General features: G+C 40.3%; 2 protein-coding genes across 3 annotated transcripts; one reads left to right on the top strand and one right to left on the bottom strand.

The window, feature by feature from the left end:
- Window positions 1-34: 34 nt before the first annotated feature.
- On the bottom strand, window positions 35-19,958 carry GFM2 (GTP dependent ribosome recycling factor mitochondrial 2). Of its 2 annotated transcripts, none has more exons than XM_082074267.1 (21): window positions 19,829-19,958; window positions 18,404-18,492; window positions 17,770-17,854; window positions 15,933-15,978; window positions 14,836-14,933; window positions 13,700-13,825; window positions 13,216-13,304; window positions 11,924-12,012; window positions 11,638-11,698; window positions 11,357-11,542; window positions 8,521-8,601; window positions 7,640-7,788; window positions 6,973-7,113; window positions 6,792-6,891; window positions 5,839-6,028; window positions 4,399-4,475; window positions 3,756-3,894; window positions 3,430-3,615; window positions 1,892-2,007; window positions 1,431-1,613; window positions 35-995 (listed from the first exon to the last, which is right to left on the bottom strand). In XM_082074267.1, the coding sequence occupies exons 2-21, from the start codon at window positions 18,464-18,466 to the stop codon at window positions 867-869; spliced, it is 2,334 nt and encodes a 777-aa protein (XP_081930393.1). In that variant the 5' UTR covers window positions 18,467-18,492; window positions 19,829-19,958; the 3' UTR covers window positions 35-866. The 2 variants fall into 2 exon arrangements, with proteins under 2 accessions (XP_081930393.1, XP_081930392.1); XM_082074266.1 differs by lacking the exon at window positions 19,829-19,958 and adding an exon at window positions 19,625-19,747.
- Window positions 19,940-24,589, top strand: NSA2 (NSA2 ribosome biogenesis factor). The gene is made up of 6 exons (XM_082074272.1): window positions 19,940-20,076; window positions 20,281-20,468; window positions 22,110-22,260; window positions 22,591-22,770; window positions 23,883-24,075; window positions 24,312-24,589. Exons 1-6 carry the CDS (start codon window positions 20,074-20,076, stop codon window positions 24,377-24,379), a joined length of 783 nt encoding a protein of 260 aa, XP_081930398.1. The 5' UTR covers window positions 19,940-20,073; the 3' UTR covers window positions 24,380-24,589.
- The last annotated feature ends 571 nt before the right edge of the window (window positions 24,590-25,160 follow it).

Genomic DNA, 25,160 nt, shown 5'->3' with positions numbered 1-25,160 from the left:
TAAAGTTGAGGCAAAAATAAAGACACTATTTAAATAAAGAGCAATCCATCTTTTTTATTTCAAAGTATCTTATCCTTTGCTTCTTTTCTATGTGACCAGCTAATTGCAAATCAGAACTGACTTGTAACACATGGCAAATCAGACCCATTACAGCTTAAAACACAAATTCCTAAAGGTCCAGAAAGAAATCCCCCTTAACGTGCTGTGAGATGGTAGGTTGAGATCACTCCCCAGCAGAACTCTGCCTTTCTTATATTTTTTGCACAGATCTCACTCAAGTTGCAGAAGCATCCAGTCCACAAATTTGCTAAAGCAAACTTGGGTAGAAGTTAACACCCAGTCCTGTATTCTTGCTCAAATTACTTTCTAGCAATACAGGAAATAATGCTTACAGTTGTACAGCTAAAAATACTCATTAACCATATTATTCAGCTGAAAACAAGATACAGACTGCCAAAACTGTACGGTTGTTTCATTTATAGACATAAACTTCACAAGCTTTACTTACTAAGTTAAGAAACCGTCCTAATTGCGCATTAAGGTGCACTTAGTGCTCATTTACATGAAGAGGATTTGCATCAATTCTCATTGCAGATTATCTGTAAGATAAGAATTTGTAAATCAGCAACCTGCAGTTGCATCTCTGGTTCAGCTGCTTTAAATTACAAGGCTGTGCCAGAAGAACACAGTCTCTTGAACCTTCCCTTGGACACTTTAAAGCACAGTCTGTTCCTACAGCTGATAATTCATCATTTACCACAAGCCAGTTGATCCCAGAAGGACATACTGGTGTACATACATAGGCTCCTGAAAATGTTTAACAGGGAGGACAGAAAGTAGCTTGATTGTTCCACAGAGTAAAGCGATCACACCAGCCCCATCCTCCTCTGAAGAAGTGCACTCTGCTCTTGACTGTTCAGGGCTTGATAACTGGCAAGCTCCAACGTGAAGGTTGCTGAGCCTGATGTTAGAGAACGCAGAACTGTTGAGTAGCCCTGGACAAAATGGACAACACGTGTCACTCAATTTAGGATAAAGGGAAGATAAGTTAGCACAGAAAGCAGCTTAAGTCACCCACAGAGAGAGAGTCAGAAGTATACTGCAAAATACTAGTAAATGTTTCAATATTACTGAATTAAAAGTGCAATACATGTATAAGTCAACCTAATAATATACTTTTAAAAAACCTTCTCTGTAAAACCTTTTTAGTAGTATTTACTACTTCTCTGACTTGCAGTTGAAAATGTGCTGGCTTAACACTGGATCAAGCAGAAAACCACTGCTATACTTGCGGGCGCTTGCTTCAGACCTCCAATAATTAAAATTTTAAAAATCCATTCCAAAACTTATTCATAAGAACAGAAAAAGTGAACTGAAGCCTAATTATTTTTAAGCATATAAAAAAAGATCAGATTTGCATTTTCACATACCATGGTTTCTGCTAGTGGAACAGCAGCAACCACAACTCTGTTATCTTGACGACTCTGGATTTCCCGAATGCTGCCCCTCCGCTGTGCAAGGTCAGCAAGTGCTGCACTGAGGTGATCTTCGCTTACTGTGATTTCTAGGTTCATTAGGGGCTCCAGTATTTGTATACCTGCTTTTTTCAAAGCCTACATGGAAGGGAAGGAGAGTTATGTTGAGTTTCTGTTGGTTTTTTTGTGTTTTGTTTGGTTCTGATTTTTAATCTGGTTGTTTTGGTTTAGGTTTTTCAGAAAATTGACATAAGTACTTCCATATCTCCAGCTAACACTGCATCTCAAATTCTCTGCTTCCAAAAGCTATAAAGCCCCGGCAAGGCCACTATGCTCTCATATATATATGCACATATATTTTCCCACTGGTATATCATGCTGCCATGTTCTACAACAGCTTTACAATTCCACTATACCTTTTGCATGCAACGAGAGACACAGGCTGATACCATTGTGTGGGAGGTGTCAGGATGCACCGTCAGCGATTGCACTGTCACATCTATATCCTGAACTGGGAATCCAAGCAAGGGTCCTAGGAAAAGAAGAGAAAAAGGGAAAAACACATTTGTTTTTCAGAATATTAAGACACATGCCAAAAAGTTTCAGGATTAATTTGGAACTTCTCACTTTCCCCTGTCATTCCCCTTTCTCCCCCCTACTGGTTGTGTTCCTCATTCTGTGGTTTTGTCACTGTCCTGCTTTGCCAAAATAGACAAAGGAATGCAGACTCACACTTTCTTATTCTCTTCACAAAAAGCACAGATAATTTTCAGAACCAGAAGTTCCCGAGTGTGCTCATCCATACAATCATTGCCAAGTTATGTTTTTTCAATACATTATAGTATCTAAAACTCATCTATTGAAACAAAACCTCATTTGAAAAAGTACTGAAACCTTTTGTTTAACCTGAAGCCGGAATAACTTCTCTACCTTCCCCTCCAACACATTGTGATCACAGCAAAGCCCGATACTGACCCACCACCAAAACTGCAGCATTAACCCAGTTCCATGAGGGATAAAGCACAACTGGTGTCATGGTGTCATTGGTAGGTTACCTCCCTCCAGCCCCGGACTCTCAACCAGATCGAAAACTAGACTGGACAGGAGGCCTGAAGTATTTGAGAAAAAAAAACCACACACAGCTTTTTTCCTACAGAGAACATGGCCAGATTTTATTTTTTTTTAAAAACTGAATGCTAAGAATTTTATGCTGTAGACAGCACAGTTCTGAAGTGTCTTCAAGGAGCATGAAGAAGGCACACAGCCAAGACTCATTCCACAGCCAGAGATGAGAGATGCTTTCCAACTGCACAAAGCAACATGGGAAAAACACCTCATGCTGCTTCTTTTAGAGCAATTCTCATTTATCAATCCACTCATTGCCTCGTAATTTTACTGTGAGGGAGAGTTCTTTGGCCATAAGTTATTAAATAATCTGTATTTTTAAGCAAAATGAAAGGATACTTTTAGTCCTTTAGAAAGCCTTTATATTGCCATTAGGTAAAGGTTTTTTATAGTTTACTTTCATGGACTTAACATATTTGAAAATCCAAAAAAAAGTATCAGTAACTCTAATAGAAGTGTGGTATGTATATGCTGGGCTCCAAAACCACTTCTGTCACATCACTGTGGTCTACACGACCTCATCAAGTGAACAACTGATCTCTTATACCAGATTAAAAAACAAACCAAGAGAACGCCAAGCTCTCTGGTGAGTCACTTAGAATAAATCAACCTTAAAACCAAAGGCACGCTGACTTCCCTTCCTGGCATAGGGAAAGGGGTGTCTGGCAATTCTTGTAGTTAGAGAATTTTCAGAATTTTCCTTTGCATCTAATGTTAATATGTACTATATTTTAGTTTTCAAACTAGAAAGGAGTTTTTCTCCTAGAAACATTAAATTGCTTCTTAGAGAAATGTCAGACCAGTATAGCTGTTGTACCACTTCCTTTACCTTGGATGCATGAGTTCATTATTCCATTTTCTATAGCTTCTTGGAGTTCTTTGGGTAGCACTTCAATGACACTCGCAGCATACTCGATGGCAGGTTTTGTCGTTGCTCTCTCTCCTAACCTGGGCCTCACCTCTAACTCTGCAGTTACACAGTGTCGTTTATCTCCTACTGTTTTGTCCAAAACATCTGAAGAGAAAAAAAATAAAAATGAAGCAAGTATCTGGGATAAAACTAATACATAAAATTCATTTTAAAGTTTCAAGTTCATTTAAAGTAAGTCAAGCTGCAAAACCAGACACAAGATGTGTGCCATTCACTCATTTTACCTGTAGCTTGGGCAGCATTTAAGATGGTTTCTCTATAGGCTATTTGAAGGGGTCCCAAATAAGTCTCAATTCCATATTCACGTTTGATTCGGTCATGAATGATCTCTATGTGTAGTTCTCCCATGCCACAGAGAATAGTCTAGTAAGAAGACAGTTGAGAGAGAAGAGGAACAATATGCAAAACTCAGGTTTGAATACAAACTGTTTAATCAAGATCTTGCATGCTCTTAATTAATAGTCTTTCAGAAATATTTTGAATTCTAAGGAGCCTAGAGAGAAAACAGGACTGCTTTAGATCATCTGACACAAACACCATGTAAGTGAGAGCGTAATTGCCACTGCTATGACCACTATAAAAAAGGTCAACTTACATTATCTTCAAGACTATATAAATCAAACTTTTAAAATACAGAACTGTCAAAAACATGCAGAGCACTGGATGACTTCCTCTACACTGTAAAGCACAAGTGCACAAGGCTCCATTTTAGTTTGATGCACAGAACTTTGTACATACATGATACGAACACTGAGAGTCCTTTTATTCAAGAAAATCTCAATATGTAAAAGACTTAACTGAAGGGCGGTCTTGGCAGTTCTAAAATAAAGCTTGGTTACAATGCAGACAAAATAAGATTCATCTTACTTGTCCCGTGTCAGGATCGAGCTTCACTTTTAAACTTGGATCTTCACGCTGAAGGCAACTCAATGCGTTATCCAAGTCTGTACATAAGTATCAAACATTATATCTAGAGACTTCAGTAATTTGAGAATCACAATGAATGTCTATACACCACTTTCCTCACAAGGTCAAATTTTATTCTCAGAAGGAATCAAAAGGACCCTAGAGAAGCACAGATTTTGTCAAACAAAGTCAACTCAAATTACAAGCAACTTGCAACTTCTGATTCTCTCCAACAAATTAACTGCACACTACCGAGTGCTTATTTAATTATTAAAAATACCATTTTAAGAGTGATGTTTTGTACTTGTATGAAGACAGAATGTATGTATTTGTACTTGTATGAAGACTTCACCAAGTCAGTAAAAAGTACTGCTTCTTTTTTACAGATAAGAAAAAATTGTCAACTAACTCTCCTATGATTTACCTAAATATTTCAAGATGAGTTCAACATTAAAAGGTTCAAATACAATTTTATTTTTCTGATTCCCCATTATCTTAACTGCTGAGGAAAGCAGCTGAGACTGCATTTATCTACCTTATAGTGTTTGGGGAAAAAACAAATAAAGAAACAAAACAAAAACCACAAAACAAAACACACACAAAACACAATCACAAACAAAAAACCCACAAAAACCCCCATACTACAAGACATCCAACCCACCAAAAGCAAGGAACACCTTAAAACCCAGTTGCTCAGCCTACAGACATGTTGCTCCAAATCTGACTTCCACATTGCTGCACTCCATCACAACACACTGGCACTTATCCTTCCTCCCGCTCACCCCCAACCAAGCTCAGCTTTGTTGGAATGAAGATCCCGAGTTTTAAGTAAGTATCTCCAAAAAGAGTCAAATAACCAGGCTCTCTGGTACAGACTATTGTGAAAGGCAGTAAGATTACAGGTCATACTGCACAGGTGAACCATAACTAGGCACACAGAAGTCTCGGCAAGTGAAGACTTTAAACCACAGAGCAAAAATGTGAGGGCTGACTGAAAAAGAAAACACCACATTTCAAAGTTATTTGTACTCGGGACACTACATGCAGTGCATCGGTGTGACTGCAGCATGACAGTATGAAACGAAAGTTTTATCTCTTCTTTCAAAATTAAGAACAACCACTTTTCTAGACACAAAAACCAGAAAAGTACTACTACTAGTACTGCTCAATGTGGTAATAGTAAAGAATACTGACAACCACAATCTAAAATACATCATCTGTGCAAAACACCAAAAAAGGCCTTATTAGATCACTGACTGCTAAATTTCTGCAACTCAGTCATGTCAACGAGGTGTGCTTCAACTGGGGACAAGCCTTGTTCCTTACATAGGAGAATATGGTTATGCCTAAATATCTCATTTGTAGAATACCTTATCATATTCTTAGGTAGCTATGTTATACCTTGTTGTTTGGCCATTGAAGGGGGTTCAATTGTACAGAAGAAGACGGGGTCAGGGACCTCAACACCTGCCAGCAGAAGGCTCTCTGCATCACCAGCAGATCTCTTTTGCCCCCCAGCATCCCTTCCAGCCCGGCGTGCTGCAGCTGCTGCTGAAGCCTTTGAGGACACTATGGTATCTCCAGTGGCACTCTGTAGATCAACAACCAGAGGAGGGCAAGAGGAGGGAACATGAAAAACAAAACAAAAAACTAACAACGCAAACCCTGACTCTTTATCTTCCTCAAAATCTCCCATGCTAATCTCCACTTATTTACTTATTTATATAAACAGTTACCGTAACTTCTCACTTCAAAGATAATAACTAAAATCATCTGGAAGAAGAAAAGCTGCTCAAATTTAGACTAACATTTCTTTGTCCAGTTTACTGCATTTTAAATCTAACTTAACAGTTGAGATAAAAAGCCACAAAGAACAATATTGTTAAATGAAAATTTGCTTATGCATACCTGAGTTAGTTACATTTTAGAAAAACCTGTGCAAATTATGCAGCCTGTTTAGACAATAAAACACTGAATTAGTAACCTAATACAACCAAGCATGAAACCAACTTATTTGAACTTAAGTTAAATTGTAACTTTGGGTACCTTATATGGAACTAGACTCCCCTTCCCCAAAGGAAGGCATTACATTGTATTTTAAGAGTTACAGTATAAATAGAAGCTCAGAACTCTAATGCACTTTATCAGTCCTTTCCATGTCATCAGCACAGCATCTCACAGGTCAATTACTGACATTTGTACATTGTAATATTTCATTTTAGGAGGAAGTACTTCAAACAAAGCAAGTTTACATATGTCACAATAATCAAGAACATACCTGAGATATAATATCACAGAAGTAGAAAGCACACTAGTGAAACAAGCTACCTTATAGAATAAGCGTTTTCCATTACCTGTTTCAACCCAACAGTAAGGGCAATGTTGCCTGGCATTAGTGATGGTATTTCAATTTGCTGATCAGCAAAAGGCAGGAGCAGCCGGCTCATTCTCTCCCTGAAAATGAAATTCTTGTGTTACTTAGGACTTTAACAGACATTCCAACGCTCTGCTAAGCCACACCTCTATCTTACTCACGTGCAACTTTTGTTAATATTATATACAGCTGATTGGGGTTTCAGTGAACCTGAGTAAACGCGAACAAAAACAAGTGGTCCACGAGATTTATCATGGAGAACTTTGAACGCTAGGGCACACAGGTCATCCTTGTACCATTGTCTGCAAAATAGAAAAGCACAACAAAAAGCATATTTGTGGGATTAATCCACTCAAGCTCACATTTACCTAAATTTCCAGTCATTTAAGAAAAAGTATCATTTCTTATTGTAACATTAACAGAGGCAGATTTTTAAAAATCATAATTTATGCCAAAAAATATTAACCTAAGCAGTTCCAGCTCCAGCAGGATATGTGAGGTGTCATGCGACTCAGACAATACTAAAGATGATCCCTAGACCCCAATTTTTTTAAATGGCAATATCCTCAGGTTAAAAATACACTAGAAATGTAAGGTGCAAGTTTGACAACTGGGAGATAAATGCATACAACTCAAGTAGCACTGACCTAAGCAGGTTCAGTACTTAAGTGTATTTTTATGTCTGCTCATCTTTCCTGTTATTTAATACCTAAAGGCAGTAAACATTTTTAAAGACATGAATGCTTTGTTGATATTTTTTATTTTCTCCTTTTATGCTTTTCTACTTATTTTTCCTTTTTCCTGACCCTTTTTTCTCCTTGTACTTACAGAAACTCATATGAACGCTCATTAGGTGCGGGCAAGTACATAGTGATAGCATCCAGTAAAGGCTGCACTCCTTTATTCTTCAATGCACTGCCACAGAGCACAGGTACCGCTTTCTGAGCTAGCGTGACTCTGCGGATAGCAGACCGTAACTGCAAAAAAGTAATTGTTTTCTGTTAACATGGGAACTACAATTTAGCCTTAGATTGCATTCCAGCTATCAGATATTGCTAACAAATCCCCAAAAGCTAAGTATGTTTGCAAATATAACATCACTCATCCAAACTCCTTCCACTGTTTTTAATGAGCTCCAAACCAGAAACCCAAATGTTCAGATGCTAAAACAGAAGACACTGCTTTTAAGATTTCTAAGCACTTCATGCAGATCTGCAGCTGTTCTTGTTCTTTTTCTAACAGTCTTTTTAATTCAGAATGTTGCACTTCACTGCTTTCAATATGTCGTGTCTGAAGATCCAACCAGTTCACAGCAGTTGAGATGCTGCTACTTCTGTTAGTAAGAATCAGCAGCTCAGACACAAACTGCACTCAGCCTACATGGAAATTCCATTCTCCTTTCCCTAAACTCTTTTGCAGCAGTCTAACTCTCAAAAAAACCTCTTGCTGCACAAAGGTGCCATATTTTTAAGGTTGTGCCTAGCATGCCTGAGCATCACAGCTAGTGCATTATCATACAAAATTCACACTGAGCTTGAATATACTTTGTCCTAAATTCACAGAACTGTATATTCACTACAGAAGCTGTTGTGATTTTTTTCTGATAAAAAAAGCACATCTGCAAAATCATAATATGCATGTACCAAAGAAGTAAAAACCCAGCCTTTCAGAGTAAAAGCGAGTTATAAATAATGAAACGTAAAAATTACCTTGTCAAGTGGTATTAAGTCAAAATTTTCACTATATTCTCCTAGAACCAGTTCAGCAAATTCATCATCCAGATCTGCAACCTTCAACAGAATACTTCTTCACTATTTGGCATACACAAGTTTCAAAGAGCAGTCACAAATCTCAGTTATTTAGGATATATGGCTAAATAGAGCAGGAACAAAGCCTTTAAAGACATCAGAATAAACTCACCACAGAAAATTACGGAAATGAAGGTTTCAAGAAAGGACAAGGGAAAAAAATCAACTTATAAAGCAGCTGTCAGGCAAAACATCAGTGGGGGAAAGAGTGCTTGTACAAAAATCTGCAGCCATATAGTGACAGACATGAAGGGTAAAACTGAGTATATTTCAGATCTGCAAACAAGGCGAAATCTGAAGTAAGCAGCAAGTAACCTTTGCGAGCCAGCAGGTATACAGCTGGGAAAAACAGACAAACCTTCAGGGTTTTTTGACCTTCATCATATCAAAGGCTTGTAGGTCCAAGAGCCCATCTGTGTTTCCAAAGTGGACCATTTAGCTTGACAAATTAACTACTTTTTAAATCTTGTCTCACGTGTAAGCTTGCACTGTCAAAGACTCAGGACACCGTAAGTGCAAGAAGACACTTCGGCCCTTCTACAGGTTACAACAGCAGTTGACCAAATACTGAAATGTCTAATCAAGCCAATAACTAAAACATAAGGGATAAAGGGAAGTGTTCATTTAATTTAGTAAAAGCAAAGTGTGCAAGATGGCTGGTACAGAAACTACTAAATTTTACAGTGTTTCTGATATGCAGTATTAATAGGACAGAAAGTATGTAAAAAATATTTTATTAACACAGGTTATCTCAGTTATCACACGACTGGTCCAGCCCTTCCTGCTCCAGGAAGAACCCAGAAACCAAAGCGAAAAAACCTAACACTGTTCTTACAAAGCTTTATATCTGACAATACATTTCTTAAGATAAGAGGCTGAGTAATAACACCCCCATTTAAAACCTGGAAAATTTGAAAACTAGATTGTATATGTGTTTTACTGGACTCAGAGCAATATAAAGTGGGCCTCTCCAATCCTGACATTTCAAAGGAAACCGAAAGCCTAGCACCATCTATTTATGCACTAGCACAATGTTATTCAGAGCTGTATGGAGGGCACGCATGCCAGAAAAACAGATCGATATCTGAGATAAACACAGTTGTTAACTTCCCATATTTTTTTAATAAAAGTATGCATTCAAATGTAATCACTATTACACTTAAAAGTTATATAAAGCAAACTGAATGTAAAAAAAAAAAAAAAAACCACCCAAACCACAAGTCTTTACTTGGAGAGAAGACTTGCTTAGAGTCTCTACTGCAACCAACTCTTCCAATATTATTACACAAAACAATGTGGGACTTCAAAACACCAACTGAGGGGAGAAAAAAAACACTTCAGACAAACTATTTCAAAATATTCTGCACTGCTCAACAGGGAAATTATTCTTTTACTTCCATTAATTCTTCTATTCCTCACCCCTTCTAAACTGTCATCTGTGCAAAACCTGGAATCAAGTAGATCAAATTTCTATTATCTTTCTTAGCTTCACAGTATAACAAACTATTTTAAATAAATATTTATAGTTTTTTTCTTTATCTCTCCCCATGGATTTTTGATAGATCTGGAATAAGATTTAGAGTGGGATTCAGCTGCCCCAAATACAGTTATTAGTGCCATTTTCACCAGCCTGCACCATCCCATCCAGCTTCTAGCAGCCACTCTGGAAGGGTATGGGTACCCTGCAGGTTCTGGGTCACATCTGCCAGACTCCTATCACTGTCCCAATAATCTTTTAGCATCCAAGACAGTACAAGATGTCAGCCAACCAAATTTAGCATCTGCTTTCTTCAGTTCCTTATTGATAAAACAGGGAGTACTTCCCATTTTATGCATGTACTGTACAGCTAGGGAGTCTGTCTCTTTATACTCAGCATGTTTTGTTGTCGCACATTAATGTTTCCAACGTGCATTAACCGTCTTTGACAGATGGAAAAAAAGTGAAGAAAATCTGAAATTAGTTCAATGAGGACAAATGCAGAGTCTTGCACCTGGGACAGAACAAATCCATACGCTGATACAGTGGGGATCAACTAGCTAGGAAACAGGTCTTCAGAAGTCAGCCAGAAGGACCTGCTGGCCCAGTGAGCACAGTCAGCAGCGTCCCTGTGCAGTGATAAAGGCTAACTGCATACTGGGCTCCATCAGCAAGAGAACAGCCGGTGGATCTGGGCAAGTCGTTAGTACCCTCTCCCCTGCCCTTGTGAAGCCGCACGTAAAACACTCTGCTTTTAGGTTCCCCAGCACAAGAGAGGCTAACAAACTGTAGGAAGTCCAGTGGAAAACCACTAAGAGCAGCAGGAGGCCCAGATAGATGGGTTTGTCTAACTTGGAGAGGCTATGGGAGGATGTAAATGCTGTCCCTCACTACCTGAAATGGTGGCAGTGGTGGGCCTTCTTCAGGGAAAACAGATTCTTCTCAGAGGTACACAAGGAAAGGACAAGTGGTGCTGTCATAGGTTGAAACATGGTAAATGCCTGCTGGACAAAAAATAATGTCTCACTACAGCAATGACAAAGCACTGGGAGAGGCTATCTAGGCAGACTGCAACCTCTATCCTTAGAGACTTGAAAACTCAACTGAACAAGGCCTGAGCATCCTGATCTAAAGCTGAATTTAGCCCTGCTTTGAGCAGGTCACTGCAACAGCCACCTCCAGAGGCCCCATTCAGCCTATTTTTTCTACTGTTTTAAATAACAGTTTTAAATATATTATGTATTTACTTTAGAACTTTACTTGTTCTATTAAGGTATTTCTGGCATCCTGGACTTCTTGGAACAGGCTGGGATCATCAGCCTCCAGCAGCGGCTTTTGCTCAAAATTTTTTCCATCATCCAAATGAGAAGTAGGTTTCCAAATTATTTGTTCCTTAGTCAGAACATCAACCAGTCCTCTGAAGGTCTTGGCTTCCCCAATGGGCAACTGAAAATAGAGTGGAGATTTTAGACAGCTGCAAAAAATTAAGGAAGGAGTTCTATTCAAAAGAAAGCAACTAAACATTTCAATTCTATGCTTACCTGTAAAAGCAAAGGTTTTGTCTTCAACTTTTGTTCGATACTCTCAACAGCATATGTGAAACTATATTAAAACAACAGATACTAAGTTACACAAAACTTATACAGTAAAATAGGTTTACCCTTCCTTATTTACTGCAAAAATCACTCCTAAAATTACACAAAAATATGTATCTGCATAATCAAAGATATATATAGTGAGTATTCACATAATTATCTGGCTCTGTGCATAAGAGAACATCTTTATTAGATTACAAAGATTTTAGCAGTGATTAAATTAACTGAATACCTTGCCCTGTTTTTGTCCATCTTGTTCAAAAAGCATATTCGTGGTATTTGATGTTTGTCTGCTTGTCTCCACACTGTCAGAGTTTGGGCCTAAAGAAGAAGAAAAAACGGAAACATGAGTGCCGACAGCTGAACTATACACTCCCCAGTACTGCTGAGGAACCAAGTTCCGAGCACAGATCTGTGTGAATGTGTTGCGACAATCCTGATTCCAGCAGCACAGATTAACTTCACAAGCAGCTTTGTCTCATCTGCTCTCTCAGCTGTCGTCATTCCCTGTCCACCACTAAGGGCACACAGGCATACGCGCACAGGAATATGGAGAGAAACTAAGCATTACAGAGGATATATATGGAAAAAATTCAGTAATGTAGTGACTTAATATTGCCAATTTCTGTAAGCACAAACAGGGAAGAGTTTCTCTGGCTACACATGCAACACTAAAAAATCCTGTGGTTTTGCTAGTAAATTGTGTACTGCTGAGCCATTTATGATATGTGTTTTTATTGGAAAGTTAAAACAGGTATATATGGAAATCAGTTCAGATTCAGAAACAGTCTCGTACTAATAAATGGAAATAATGTAATAATTTCCTACACAGTTTTAGAAAAAACACAAGCAGATCTAATTGTTTTGTTGATGGGGGCAGGGGCTGTTACTCAGTTCAGGTTCACACATGATGGCACCTAAATGCTTTCCAATAGCAAGTTAAATAACGGGATTCACACTGGTCAAGAGTTCTCTCATGCCTCATCTACGGAAAAAAAAGTATGTCCCATGGAATACAGTGATTTTACAACAGGTAACTTTTCTACAGGACTGAACTACTCAAACATCTCATGCTACGAAGTCAAATTCCAGCCTTCCTCCACCTTTTCTGCACTATGCCCCAAAAGGCATGTTAAATAAGCTGTTGAGAAGGGAGAAGTTCTGGCTGAAAATTACTAATTTTCTACATGAAATCTGAAAATTAGAAATGAAGAGATACTCATTTCTTTCCAGTGGTGGAGCTAGCCAGAAGAATTTACCTCAATGTTTGTAAAGTACAGCAACAAAGCATCAAAAAACCTCAGACTTTAATGGGAATTCAACATATTTGCACCTCATTCCCATGGAAATTGCTATATACTACAGGACTTGAACTTAAATGCTCAGCTTCCTGGCATTAAATTTTTATCAAAGTATCAAAAGAGATAATACAGAGCAACATTTCTGTACTATGATTATTGTTATTTCAGTCTGATTTAAGTCATTAGACAAAAAAAAAAAATAAAATCTACCAGTTATTTTTACCTCAACACCAGCTGAAGCATCAAACACTGCTACTGCTCCATCAAGGACTCTCAAACAACGCTCAACTTCCACTGTAAAGTCCACATGACCTAAAAAACAATCTTCCTTTTATACTGTCATAATTTGTACAGGCAACATCAACAGGTCAAGATAATTTTTTTTTTTTTTAATCATGTCAAAACAACCATGTCTTCATCTGCAGAGAAATACACCCATCAGTCCTTGAAACACACAAGATTGTTACATTGCAATCCCCGAACTGAGAGCAATTTAGTTCAGAAATGTCTGAGCTCACTTTAAACAAGCTGGATTAGGCACCAGCAAACAATAATCAGCCAAAGCTGAACACAGCTCAGTATAGGCCTTTTCACTGCCACAATTAAACCAGTTAAACATTGCACCATATTTAAAATGAAGACTTAAGTTCTACGATAGCCCACCACTACTCTTCACCAATAATGCAAGTACTGCCAAAGCACAGTACCTGGGGTGTCAATTAGGTTGATTCTGTAGTCCTTCCAGTCAAACGTAACAGCAGCAGACTGAATGGTAATGCCACGTTCTCGCTCTTGTACCATAAAATCTGTCACTGTGTCCCCATCATCAACATCTGTGAACAGGAAGCAGTATTACAGTTAGGTAGGTAAATAATTCAAAAGCTGAAATTGTCTCAGAATACAAAGAGATTTGGAAATACTGTCCCCTTTATACACGTGCATGCTATAAAAACTATGCTTTTTCAGAAAATTATTATATCAGCTAATTTACCCACGCTCCCTTTCCAGGGAACAAACGTTCTGTAAGTCAAAGACAAGCATTTCCAACAACTTTTTTGTTGTTCTTAATCCTAGTAACACCATGAGAAACTTAAAAACCAAAGCAAAGTCCATGAGACCTGATGAGATGCATCTGCAGATCCTGATGGAGCTGGCAGATGAGTTGCTAAGCCACTATCCCTCATATTTGAGAAATTGTGGCATTCCAGTGAACTTTCTACTGACTGGAAAAGAGAAAGCTTAAGCCCCATTTTTTAAAAAGGAAAAAGGAAAGACCTGGGGAACTATAGGCCAGTCAGTCTCACCTCTGTGCCTGGCAGATCATCCTGGAAATTACGCTAATGCACATGGAAAATATGGAGGTGACTGGTGACAGCCAACACAGCTTCACCAAGGGCAAGTAGCACAAATGGAGGCTGCTCTGACCCTTTCAATCTTGAAGAATTCTGTGAGAGCTGCTGAAGCAAGGAATACTTTCTGTGGTATGACTTTCAAAAGAAATGGTTACTGTTTGTTAACCTGATTTTTTAAAGGTCAAAAGAGAAATGAAGAAACGGCCTTACCAGAATGGCCAATGAGCAACAAGCAAAACAAGGACAACCTCTAATTAAATGTTAAAACAAACCATAATTCACTAAAAGAAAACTAAGAACCAATGATCTCTCAAAGCACGACTGCCTTAGAAAGTAATATATTGTGCATTAAAATTTCATTATATTGCAGCACAGCTTTGGAATAACTGGCTTCCATGCCAAGTACTCCACCACCAACATTTAACTGGGTTGCATGTTATTGTAGTCTATTGAAACTCTCAAAGCTACTGAATACAAAAAGCATTTCTAACCTCCAAGTGTTCTTATGTATCCAGAATAATACAGCATTCTCTCTGTTGTTGTTGTTTTCCCTGCATCAATGTGGGCCATAATGCCAATGTTTCGGATTCTGCATAAAATGAAAACATTGCCTTTACTGAGGTAATCTTTTTATTCAGTCATATTGTTATTCGCATAAACGATTAATATTCACAATGAACAGCACACCAGATGAATAACACTTTTCCTCTGTTGAATATCTGATACAGTGTACATTCTGATACTGAAGTACATTAGCATGGAAATGGTGGGTTTTCTTCATATCAGTAGTACTGAAGAGTTTTGGAACAGGTTTCCACACTTTACTTCAGGGCTAGGCCACTTCTCGGCCTCATCCTCACCCACCTGCCCTCCCCACAGACAGAACCCCAGTCCCTAACCTCTGGCACCTGAAACAATCCCCCACACATATACATTTTATACCCCAAATCTAGCATCCAAGTTCCCATGAAGCTTTCCTTGATTCTCTTCAGCCAAATCTTCCTTTCTGAAGTACCTCACACAGAGGCTTCCAAAACGGCTTCACTGGCTCTGCGCATCACAGGCTTGTGACCAGCCCCCAGGTTCACCACTAATGCCAGCTGAACTCACCCTCAGGACGTAAGTGGTCTTCCAAGGGAACTTCACCCCCAAGCCACTCCTACGGCAGCTCGGCACCTAAATACCTTGCCATCCTCTAATGACTTGCCCCCTCATTACAAAGGCCTTCGTCTAACAGGGCTGAGGGCTCCCATGGACACAAAGTACAGAGCGCTGCCCACCACAGGGGTCCAGGTGCAAGGACAACCCTTCACCTTTGTTCAGCTCCCAGCAACTACCACGGATTTGGAGCTTCCCTAAAAGACTATTTTTGTTTCCCATGATGTAAAGAAAAGACAGTCCAAGACCCCTCAGACACCAACAGCCATTCTGTAATGAAAAGTCAGAAGGTAAAAAGAAGGACTAAATTTAATTTAAAATGTGCGCATGAACTACACTTGTGACGGGCACAGCAACAAACCAAGACTTGTTAACACATCAGCTGCTTTGACAGCTAGTTATATCCAAAAAACAACCTAGCATGACATACCTGGATATATGAGGATTAATGACAGAACGCAGAGACTTTACATCTCCTGGAGGCAAACAAAACAAAATAATTTATACGACTGACCCCAATATACAAATTAGAGATTTTAACAAAATCATATACATTTTTAAGAAGTCATTAAAAACTTAAAAAAAAAAAAGATTCAGAGTCACAACTCATGAAAATAATCTCTAGCACCCCACATTTATAAATATATGTACTTTCAATAAATCTCTCTCTCTTACAACTCTTCAGAACAGCTGTAATTTAGAAACAATAGGAAAAAGACAGCACAAAAAAGTATAATCACTGCACAAAAACCTTACCCTGCAGAAGCAGTAACAAAACATGCCACAATGCAAGACAACTGTAATGCTGACATTCATTTAAATTGGCTGTTAGAGAACACATTTCAAAACTCATTTCTCCTTTAAATACTGAAGCTAAACACCATAATTCTCAAGGAAAAAACATAAACTGAGCTAGGTTAAGAAAACAAAGGGCTAAGGAGTTTTAATAGCATATCTTTGAAAGATACTTCCTCTCTCACACCCTATTTAGTTGGGAAATAAGCTGTCAAGCTAAATTTTTATGAAACTAATCCATAATCCAGTTACTTAAACCATTTGAGTTGTGTTTCATGAATTCACTTTCCAAGTACTTCAGTTTACCTTTGATATGCCAAACAGAATTCAATAATATTTTAACTAGCATTCCTTCACCATCTACAAATTATCCCTCTTACTACAGAGATATTAAAGAGGTATCTTATAGGTTAACATCTCGATATTAACTGATCTTAGGAGAAGCAAGGTAGCAGGCTGGAAATCCACCAACAACCACCACTACCCCAAATAAAAACTCCAACACTGCTTTTTTTCCCTCCAGTTTCTGAAATAACCCACAAAATAATGCATTAGTATGTCTGAGACCTCTTGCTTGCCTAAGTTGCGATATCTTCTTGCATACAGAATGAAGCCCTGCCTCCATGAGACATGCTGGGGCATTCAGCACAGCAAAACTGGGGATGAGTACAGCAGACAGCAAGGACATCGCACAGACAACACCACAGTAACAGGTGGCAACAGAGACTGTGCTGACATCAGCAACTAAGAAGAGTAAGTCTTCTTCTCAGGTATGTGACTACAGGTTAAAGACTTTTGCTAAGATACACAGTGCTCAACCCATTAACTTTTTTTTTTTTTTAAAGAAGTTGGGTTACCCACCGGTTACCAGTATTTTCTTCCCACCTCCACCTTGATGTAGAAAAAGCATGGAACAAGTGGCCCTGACTCCTGACACTACCTTCTATCAATCAATTTCCATCCAATCTCAGCATAGCTACTCAAAAAACAGCAAAAAATCCTTTTAATTGGAATTTTGTTTTCCAACTATTTTATTCTTTTTACTCTCTTTTATCCTGACTCTGCAAAGAAAATATACTAATGACAGCTTAAAACTTCTACTTAATCAGATTCCTGTCTTTCTCTCCTTGTCCAACATGCTGGCTATCATCAGTTACTTGACAACAAATTAACACCTCAGGTGACTGGACAGAGGTTACAGCGCACTTCACAGCTGGCCTGAGTTCCTGTACATCTGTATCTTTTATTTTTCATATTCTCTAAAAGCTTCATACCATGGATCTACTGAGAACACAGCAGCAGAACAAAACACTTATTTTCAGTCCTTGAACCTATTAACTGCTCTCTTTGTGCTTCATACACCAAATTTCACAAATAATGATAAAATGAATACACTGAAAGACAATTTTAAAAGTATTATTACTCATTTTTAAAGTAATCCCTACTATTAAGAAAATAATTTAAACTTATACCTTGTGAAGAACTGAAGTGTCTTAGATTGTGGTTTTGTTGTGTCACACTTATGACTCGCATCTTCGTCTTTCTGAAGTACCCATACTTAAAAGAAAAAAAATTCATACAGAAAATTTATCATTATAAATAATTACTTGTAGGTACATTTTTGCCAGTTGTAGGAAACTAAACTAAAAAAAAATCTACAAGAACTGATACTGTTGTTAGGTATTTACCCAAGCTCCAAATATCAGCATTTGGAAGCAGAAGCATGAAGATGGCAGCACCGAGGTTTAAACCAAGTCCAATCCCAACATTATTTGGGAATTCTGGTAAAAATCTATTATAGTATCAAAACGTGTTGCCACTAGCCACAATATTTTTAAATATGTCTAATTATTTTTTAAAATACTATAAATTTTTCAATGACAAATGTTAGGTAATCAAAATTACAGGCAAGTAAAACGTTTATAGAGAAATTAGAAAATCAACTTTCACATTCTGACATACATGAAAGTCCAATTCCAACATGAAAGTATGCGTTCTGTTTGGATACCAATTTTTAAACGAAAGGTTTTTTTAAAGTTTACTCAGAGTAACCCAAGTACTTCTTTTGCTCACAGAGGAACTATAAAAATTTAGGAAAAAGCTTACCTCATTGCACAAACTTGATGACTTCAATGCATTTATCGGAAATTTCTTCATAATGCCCAACATTCTGCTCCTGTCTCTGAAGCTGTTCCCTGCCAAGATAAGTAAACATTGAACAAAATATTTATGAGAGAAAACAGGTAACTCTACTACTTCCACATAAACCAATCATGAAACTTAATTGATCAGGTTACTGTTTTTCAGATTACTGCTTTGCAGGTTAAATCTGTGTCAGATCTGTAGAAATAATGTTATTAAGCCTTAAAAATGTACCACAAATGCATGGCCACAAACACCAAATATACTTCTCAAATAAATTTACAAACAGTGAAACAGAAGAGTTAAGATGAGAGTTTACATTCATGCTCAAATAAGTTCTAGAGTAAAGGTTACCAGTCAGTAAAGGGTAAATAGCTCTTATGATCTTGACAGAGGGAGGAGGGCAGGAAAAAGTACATATTCAGAACAGAAATAAAATATTAGCTTCTATAAATTTTTAAGCAAGGCCGAAACCACTGTGACACAAAGCCCAAGTGCAGACACTTCAAAAGCATTCCTGGCCAGCTGCTGCTTATCTAAGGAGCCACCAACATGCAACTCTGGTGATTTCATGGGTTTGGAGGGGAAGCTGTATGAGGAGCAGCTGAAGTCATTTGGTTTGTTCAGCCTGGAGAAGACCTCATCATGGCTACAGCTTCTTCACAGGAGGAGGAGGAGGGGTGGGCGCTGAGCTCTTCCTCTGACGATCAGCGACAGAACCCAAGGGAATGGCAGGAAGATGTGCCCGGGGAGGTTCAGGATGGACATTAGGAAAAGGTTCTTCCCCCAGAGGTTGGTGCAGCACTGGAACAGGCTCCCCAGGGAGGTGTCACAGCCCCAACCCTGACAGTGTTCAAGAAGAGACTGGACAATGCCCTCAGACACATGGTGTGAACTGTGGGGTTGTCATGTGCAGGGACAGGAGTTGGACTCGGTGATCCTTATGGGTCCCTTCCAACTCAGGACATTCTGTGATTCTACGATTTACGCTTTGTGGCAAAGTTTCACAATAAGGGGAAAGAAGCCTGCAGACGGGCTCAAGCCCCTCATCCTCGGAGCCCAACGCCCGCGCTGTGGCGCCGCCGCGGAGCAGGAGGTCGGGCCGGGAGCGGGGCCCTCAGCGCCCGCCGCTGCCCAGAAGGCCGCCCCGCAAACCCGCAGCGCCCTTCCCGCCGCGCTACCCACCGCGGGGACGTCGCTCCGCCGGTCCCGCGTTATCTGCTGTCTCCAGATGAAGAGCCTCAGCAGGGCCGAGCCTCGGCTTGCGCCGCGAGTGCCGCCCGGTCTGCGGCCGGGACAGCCGCCATGCCGCCGGAAGGCGCCGTCCTCTTCCCCGTCCCCAGGACCTCGCCGCCCCGGGTCCCGATCTCACGTTCCCACCGGACAGACCCAGGAGGCTAAAAGCGTTGCTCCGGCCTCTTCCTCTCCGTTTTTTCCCTGTTTCCGGCCCGCCAAGCGGCCGCGCAGCTCCCGGGAGACGCGCACCTGGACTCTCCGCCGGCAGGAACCAAAGCGCCGCGCGGAAGCGTTTCCAGCCGGGGCCGCTTCTCGCCCCGCCCGCTCTTTCCGCTGCGGAGGCGGCTGAGGGCCGGAGGGCTCGGCGGAGCGCGTGGCGACACCGCGGGGCCGCCGCCATGGTGGGAGCCGGGACGGGACGGGACGGGACGGGGGACGGGGGACGGGCCACGGGTGACGGCGGCCGGGCGGGCCCCGCCGCCCCGCGCTGAGGGCGCCGCTGCCGCCGTGCCGCGGGCCCGCTCGGGCCGCCGCCGCCTGTCCCGGCGGCGCCGGCGTTCGGCGGGGCCGCGTCCGGCGCTCACCGCGCTGCGTTGTGCCCACAGCCGCAGAACGAGCACATCGAGCTGCACCGCAAGCGCTATGGGTACCGGCTGGACTACCACGAGAGGAGGAGGAAGAAGGAGGGCCGCGAGGCGCACGAGCGGTCCCGGAAGGCCAAGAAGATGATCGGTCTGAAGGCCAAGCTGTACCACCGGCAGCGGCACAGCGAGAAGATACAGATAAAGAAGACGTGAGTTCCCGCCGCTGCTCAGGCGCCGCCCGGGCTGCCCGACATGGGCAAGATGAGACGTTAATACCGTTCCAAAGAGCTGCGTGGTCATAGGTTGTACTTCTGACTGGGGGTCCTGGTGGACAGCAGGATGACCATGAGCCAGCACTGGGCCCTTGTGGCCAGGAAGGCCAAGGGCATCCTGGGCTGTATTAGAAGGGGGGTGGTTAGTAGGTCCAGAGAGGTTCTCCTTCCCCTCTACTCTGCCCTGGTGAGACCACATCTGGAATATTGTGTCCAGTTCTGGGCCCCTCAGTTCCAGAAGGACAGGGAACTGCTGGAGAGGGTCCAGCGCAGGGCAACCAAGATGATTAAGGGAGTGGAGCACCTCCCTTATGAGGAAAGGCTGAGGGAGCTGGGTCTCTTTAGCTTGGAGAAGAGGAGACTGAGGGGTGACCTCATTAATGTTCATAGATATGTAAAGACCCAGTGTCATGAAGATGTAGCCAGGCTCTTCTCGGTGACAACCAACGATAGGACAAGGGGCAGTGGGTACAAACTGGAACACAGGAGGTTCCATTTAAATATGAGAAGAAACTTCTTCACAGTGAGGGTGACAGACACTGGAACAGGCTGTCCAGGGGGGCTGTGGAGTCTCCTACTCTGGAGACATTCAAAACCTGCCTGGACCCCTTCCTGTGTAACCTCATCTAGGTGTTCCTGCTCTGGCAGGGGGATTGGACTGGATGATCTTTCCAGGTTCCTTCCAATCCTTGACATTCTGTGATTCTGTGCTAAGGTTGTAGGAGGAAGTGGCTCTTGCCACAGTAAAGACATCTCTGCTTTCCTCCCAATAGATGTTAACAATTCTGCTGTGGAAACCAATGGATTCACTTAGAGGTTTTACATGAGCCACTGTAATAGTGTAGCAAAAGGCAGCAGGCATTTTTTGACTGTTAAGAGGGGACGCGCAGTAACATACACAGTGTTTGAGCAGAACATGAGGCTTCTCTTCCAGGATAAGTTACAATATCGGGCACAGATAAACTAAAGCATTTTTCTGAAAATTTTTTGTTCAGAAATTGAAATTAAAACAATTAACCATATTATTTTTTTGTTAATGAACTTGGTATCTGTCCACTGTGTTGCTTCTGTTGCTTTCCAAGTGTTGACAGTTGTTTTCCTCTGCTACTTGTAAAGACAGCAGGTTTGTTAACTAGTTTGTGGGTCTTTTTTTTCTGCCTAAATGGCCTCAAAATTAAGAAAATACAACCCCTCTCACACACACAGGTTATTCAGATTTGTAACCATTACTGTCAAATCTCAGAAGAGTAATAGTATGTTATTTTTTGCCAGAGAGAAGGGCCACTATCTCTCTAAGTGCTTGGCTGCTTGTTTTATGTCATACAGAAATTAATAAGATGCATGTCTTTTGTTCCTGTCTTGACAGGAATTGACAAGCTTTTATGTACCGTGCAGTCTGTCAGTTATTATATTAAGCGAAATTCCTACTTTACCTTAAAAATTATTTAGGATTATTCCTTATATATATACTTGTTTACAAATATGTCTCAAAAGAAAATTTTGAGGAGGCACAAGCTAAGTTACATGGATATATACTTTTTTTTTCTGTTCTTAATACGGATTTTCTTTTTTTTGCAGCATTAAAATGCATGAAAAAAGAAACACAAAGAAAAAGGATGATGAAAAAACACCTAAAGGAGCTGTACCAGCATACCTGCTGGACAGAGAGGGCCAGTCGCGGGCTAAGGTCCTCTCTAACATGATCAAGCAGAAAAGAAAAGAAAAAGCTGTAAGTAACTGTAATTAAAATTCAAATATTTACTATTACTTCTGATAATTACTACTTTGTGTTGCTGATGCTTACAGACTACAGGCAAAGCCTAAATTATGATACTGTACTAAACCTGAAACCTTGAGTAATTGAGCAGTCTAGGACAAAGTAAGCATATGCAGTATCTTGATTTTCTTAACTTTAAATGCTAATTAAAATAAGTAGTTATGAGTTGTATAAAAAGTATAGTGTACCACTGCTCTTTAGGGAAATTTCATTTTATGCTTCAGTTGTCTCATTTAGCAATGTGGCATGTAAGACTATTGACTTTTTAAATTCTCTTTCCAGGGAAAATGGGAGGTTCCTGTGCCAAAGGTCCGTGCACAAGGAGAAACAGAAGTTTTAAAAGTGATTCGTACAGGAAAGAGAAAGAAGAAGGCCTGGAAGAGAATGGTTACAAAAGTTTGTTTTGTTGGAGATGGTTTTACTAGGAAGCCTCCTAAATACGAACGATTCATCCGACCGATGGTAATGTTCTTGAGCCTTAAATAGTGTTAAAGTAATAATTTTTTTTTTTTACTTTCTGCTTTGGGTTCCAGTGGTGAGGAAACTTTCTTCTTTGATAACGCACTTAGTTATTACTAATGTAGAATATTGCAGAAATCTAAACTTCAGGTAGCCTGACGGTGGGGAGATGCCCCTGCAGTTGAAATATCTCTGCTTTTACTCCCCTAATTCAGATGATGCCAGTACATTGAAGCTACGAGATGCAAAATCAGCATGGGAGGGTCCATAGCAAAGGCACTTTGAAGGGCTTTTGAAGTTGGAGGCTTATTTTTTCAGACTGCTGTGATTCTGTCAGATGCAGAGGCCAACTTTGTTCTGGGACTCCAGAACTGCCTCCTTGTGGCTTGTTAAGTAAGTTTGAAATCATGACCGTGTGCAAGGGAAATGCTGTGCCTGCAGCCTGACCTTTTCTTACACAGCTGCAGGAACAGTGCCTGAGCTCTACAAGCCTGGCAGAGCACAGGAGGAAAAACTAGACTCGCTAAGAGTGTAATTTTTCTATGAATACCTGTTCTTGTTTTCTTACAGGAATCAACAGCCTGTGCAGGCTGCCTGTTGGATCACACCTCATTACTATTTGTCTGTTGTCTTACACAGAAGCCTTGGATAGGTTTTTATTGACAGAGAAAAGGTTATGGTACTTAATGGTAGAGCACCCTTTATGAGGCAGAGGTTGCTAGATATAAAATGCTACAAGAGATGGTTGTTCAGTATTTTATAATATGTGAAGGTTTTTCAGTTTTACAAGAACAAAAGGAAAAATTTCTAGTCTTGAAAACCTCTAGCCCTGTTAAATGTTACCATAAACACCACATTTCTTCATGGAACAGAAACCATTTGAGGTAGCAAGTATTCCTGTACTGCTACTAAAAATTGACATCCTGGAAGTACAAACACCTTGTCACTAATCAGGTTTTTAAACAAATCTGGCGTACTATAGTTGGCAGATAGCATTTTGTATTCTATACTGTTTCATTCTTTGGCTGATGATATGATGCTGAAAGTGTTAAACTAGATAAGTCATGAGGGCTTAAAGCAAGTATCACATCACTGTAACACTGCTTATCCTACAGGGCTTACGTTTCAAGAAGGCACATGTGACACATCCTGAACTTAAAGCTACTTTTTGCCTACCTATCCTTGGTGTGAAAAAGAATCCTTCTTCTCCTTTGTATACAACACTGGGTGTAATTACCAAAGGTACCGTCATTGAGGTGAACGTGAGTGAGCTTGGCCTCGTGACGCAAGGGGGCAAAGTTATCTGGGGTAAGTAGTTTAACTACCTGTACAGCAGAACTAGTTTCAGAAGGTTTAAGTTTTCATTGCCTGATGTGTTGTTAAGATAATGCCCTATAATCACAATTGATCTATTGTTAAATGTTAGGTTTGGGCTGTAGCAGAAGCAACTACTAGGCAGCCCTAAAAACGCAAATTTTAAGTTTTAATTTATTATATGAACTACTTCAAGCTTTTGTAGACATTTAATTTCCTTTTCTCTTTAGGGAAATACGCACAAGTAACAAACAATCCAGAAAATGATGGCTGTATTAATGCAGTTCTACTTGTTTAAGTTAAATTTGATGCTGATCAGTGGACATGGGCTCCTGTAAAATCAGTGTGGTTTCAACAAGTTTGCAAGATCTCTTGAACCTTCAGCTATTCAAGAATTTTGACCCCACAAGCTGATGAGGAACTTAAACGTGCCAGAAATGACTGCGTGGGATTTTTATTATGCTTGCTCAGCTGAGCACTGTCCGAATAAAGTGATTCCATTTTCCTATTTTGCTAATGTGGTATGGATTTAATCTCAACCTTCTTGGTGTTTTGACATTAGCAGTTTCATGGCTTAGGTATTGTATAAATACTTAATTCAGCTCACATTCCTAGTTATGGGAAATACAGCCCCTGTCTCCCATGATGGCCTACTGTAATAGCTAAACGTATACAGGAGCATATTGTTAACTTGTGTTCTGCTTCTGGAAAAGCAGAAGAGCTGGAAGAATACAGCTACAATCTTACTGCAGACTGACATCAGAAATCACGTGCCCCCTTTTGATACTTGCCTCTACAGAAGCATGGGCTTCAGAACACATGAGCAGCATGAGGATGCAGGGGGGAGAGATAACAAGGAGGGCAGCTGTTCCTCCCCATGCTCTCCCTTCCATTAACTCACACCTTTCTCCCTTTTGCCTCTGTGACTGCATTAATGGAAAGAATAAGGGCTGGAGACTGTAGCACTGTGGCTCCAGGCAGGAGAAGAACAGTTTCAGAAGTTTAAATGTATGAAGTTGTAGGTGTCTTAGGACATGAAATTTGAGAATGGCATGACAACCCTGATACTACAACTACTT

Source organism: Streptopelia decaocto, assembly GCF_964273445.1.
Source record: "Streptopelia decaocto genome assembly, chromosome: Z".
Taxonomy (NCBI): Eukaryota; Metazoa; Chordata; class Aves; order Columbiformes; family Columbidae; genus Streptopelia; species Streptopelia decaocto.
This window is presented reverse-complemented; position numbering and strand designations above follow the sequence as displayed.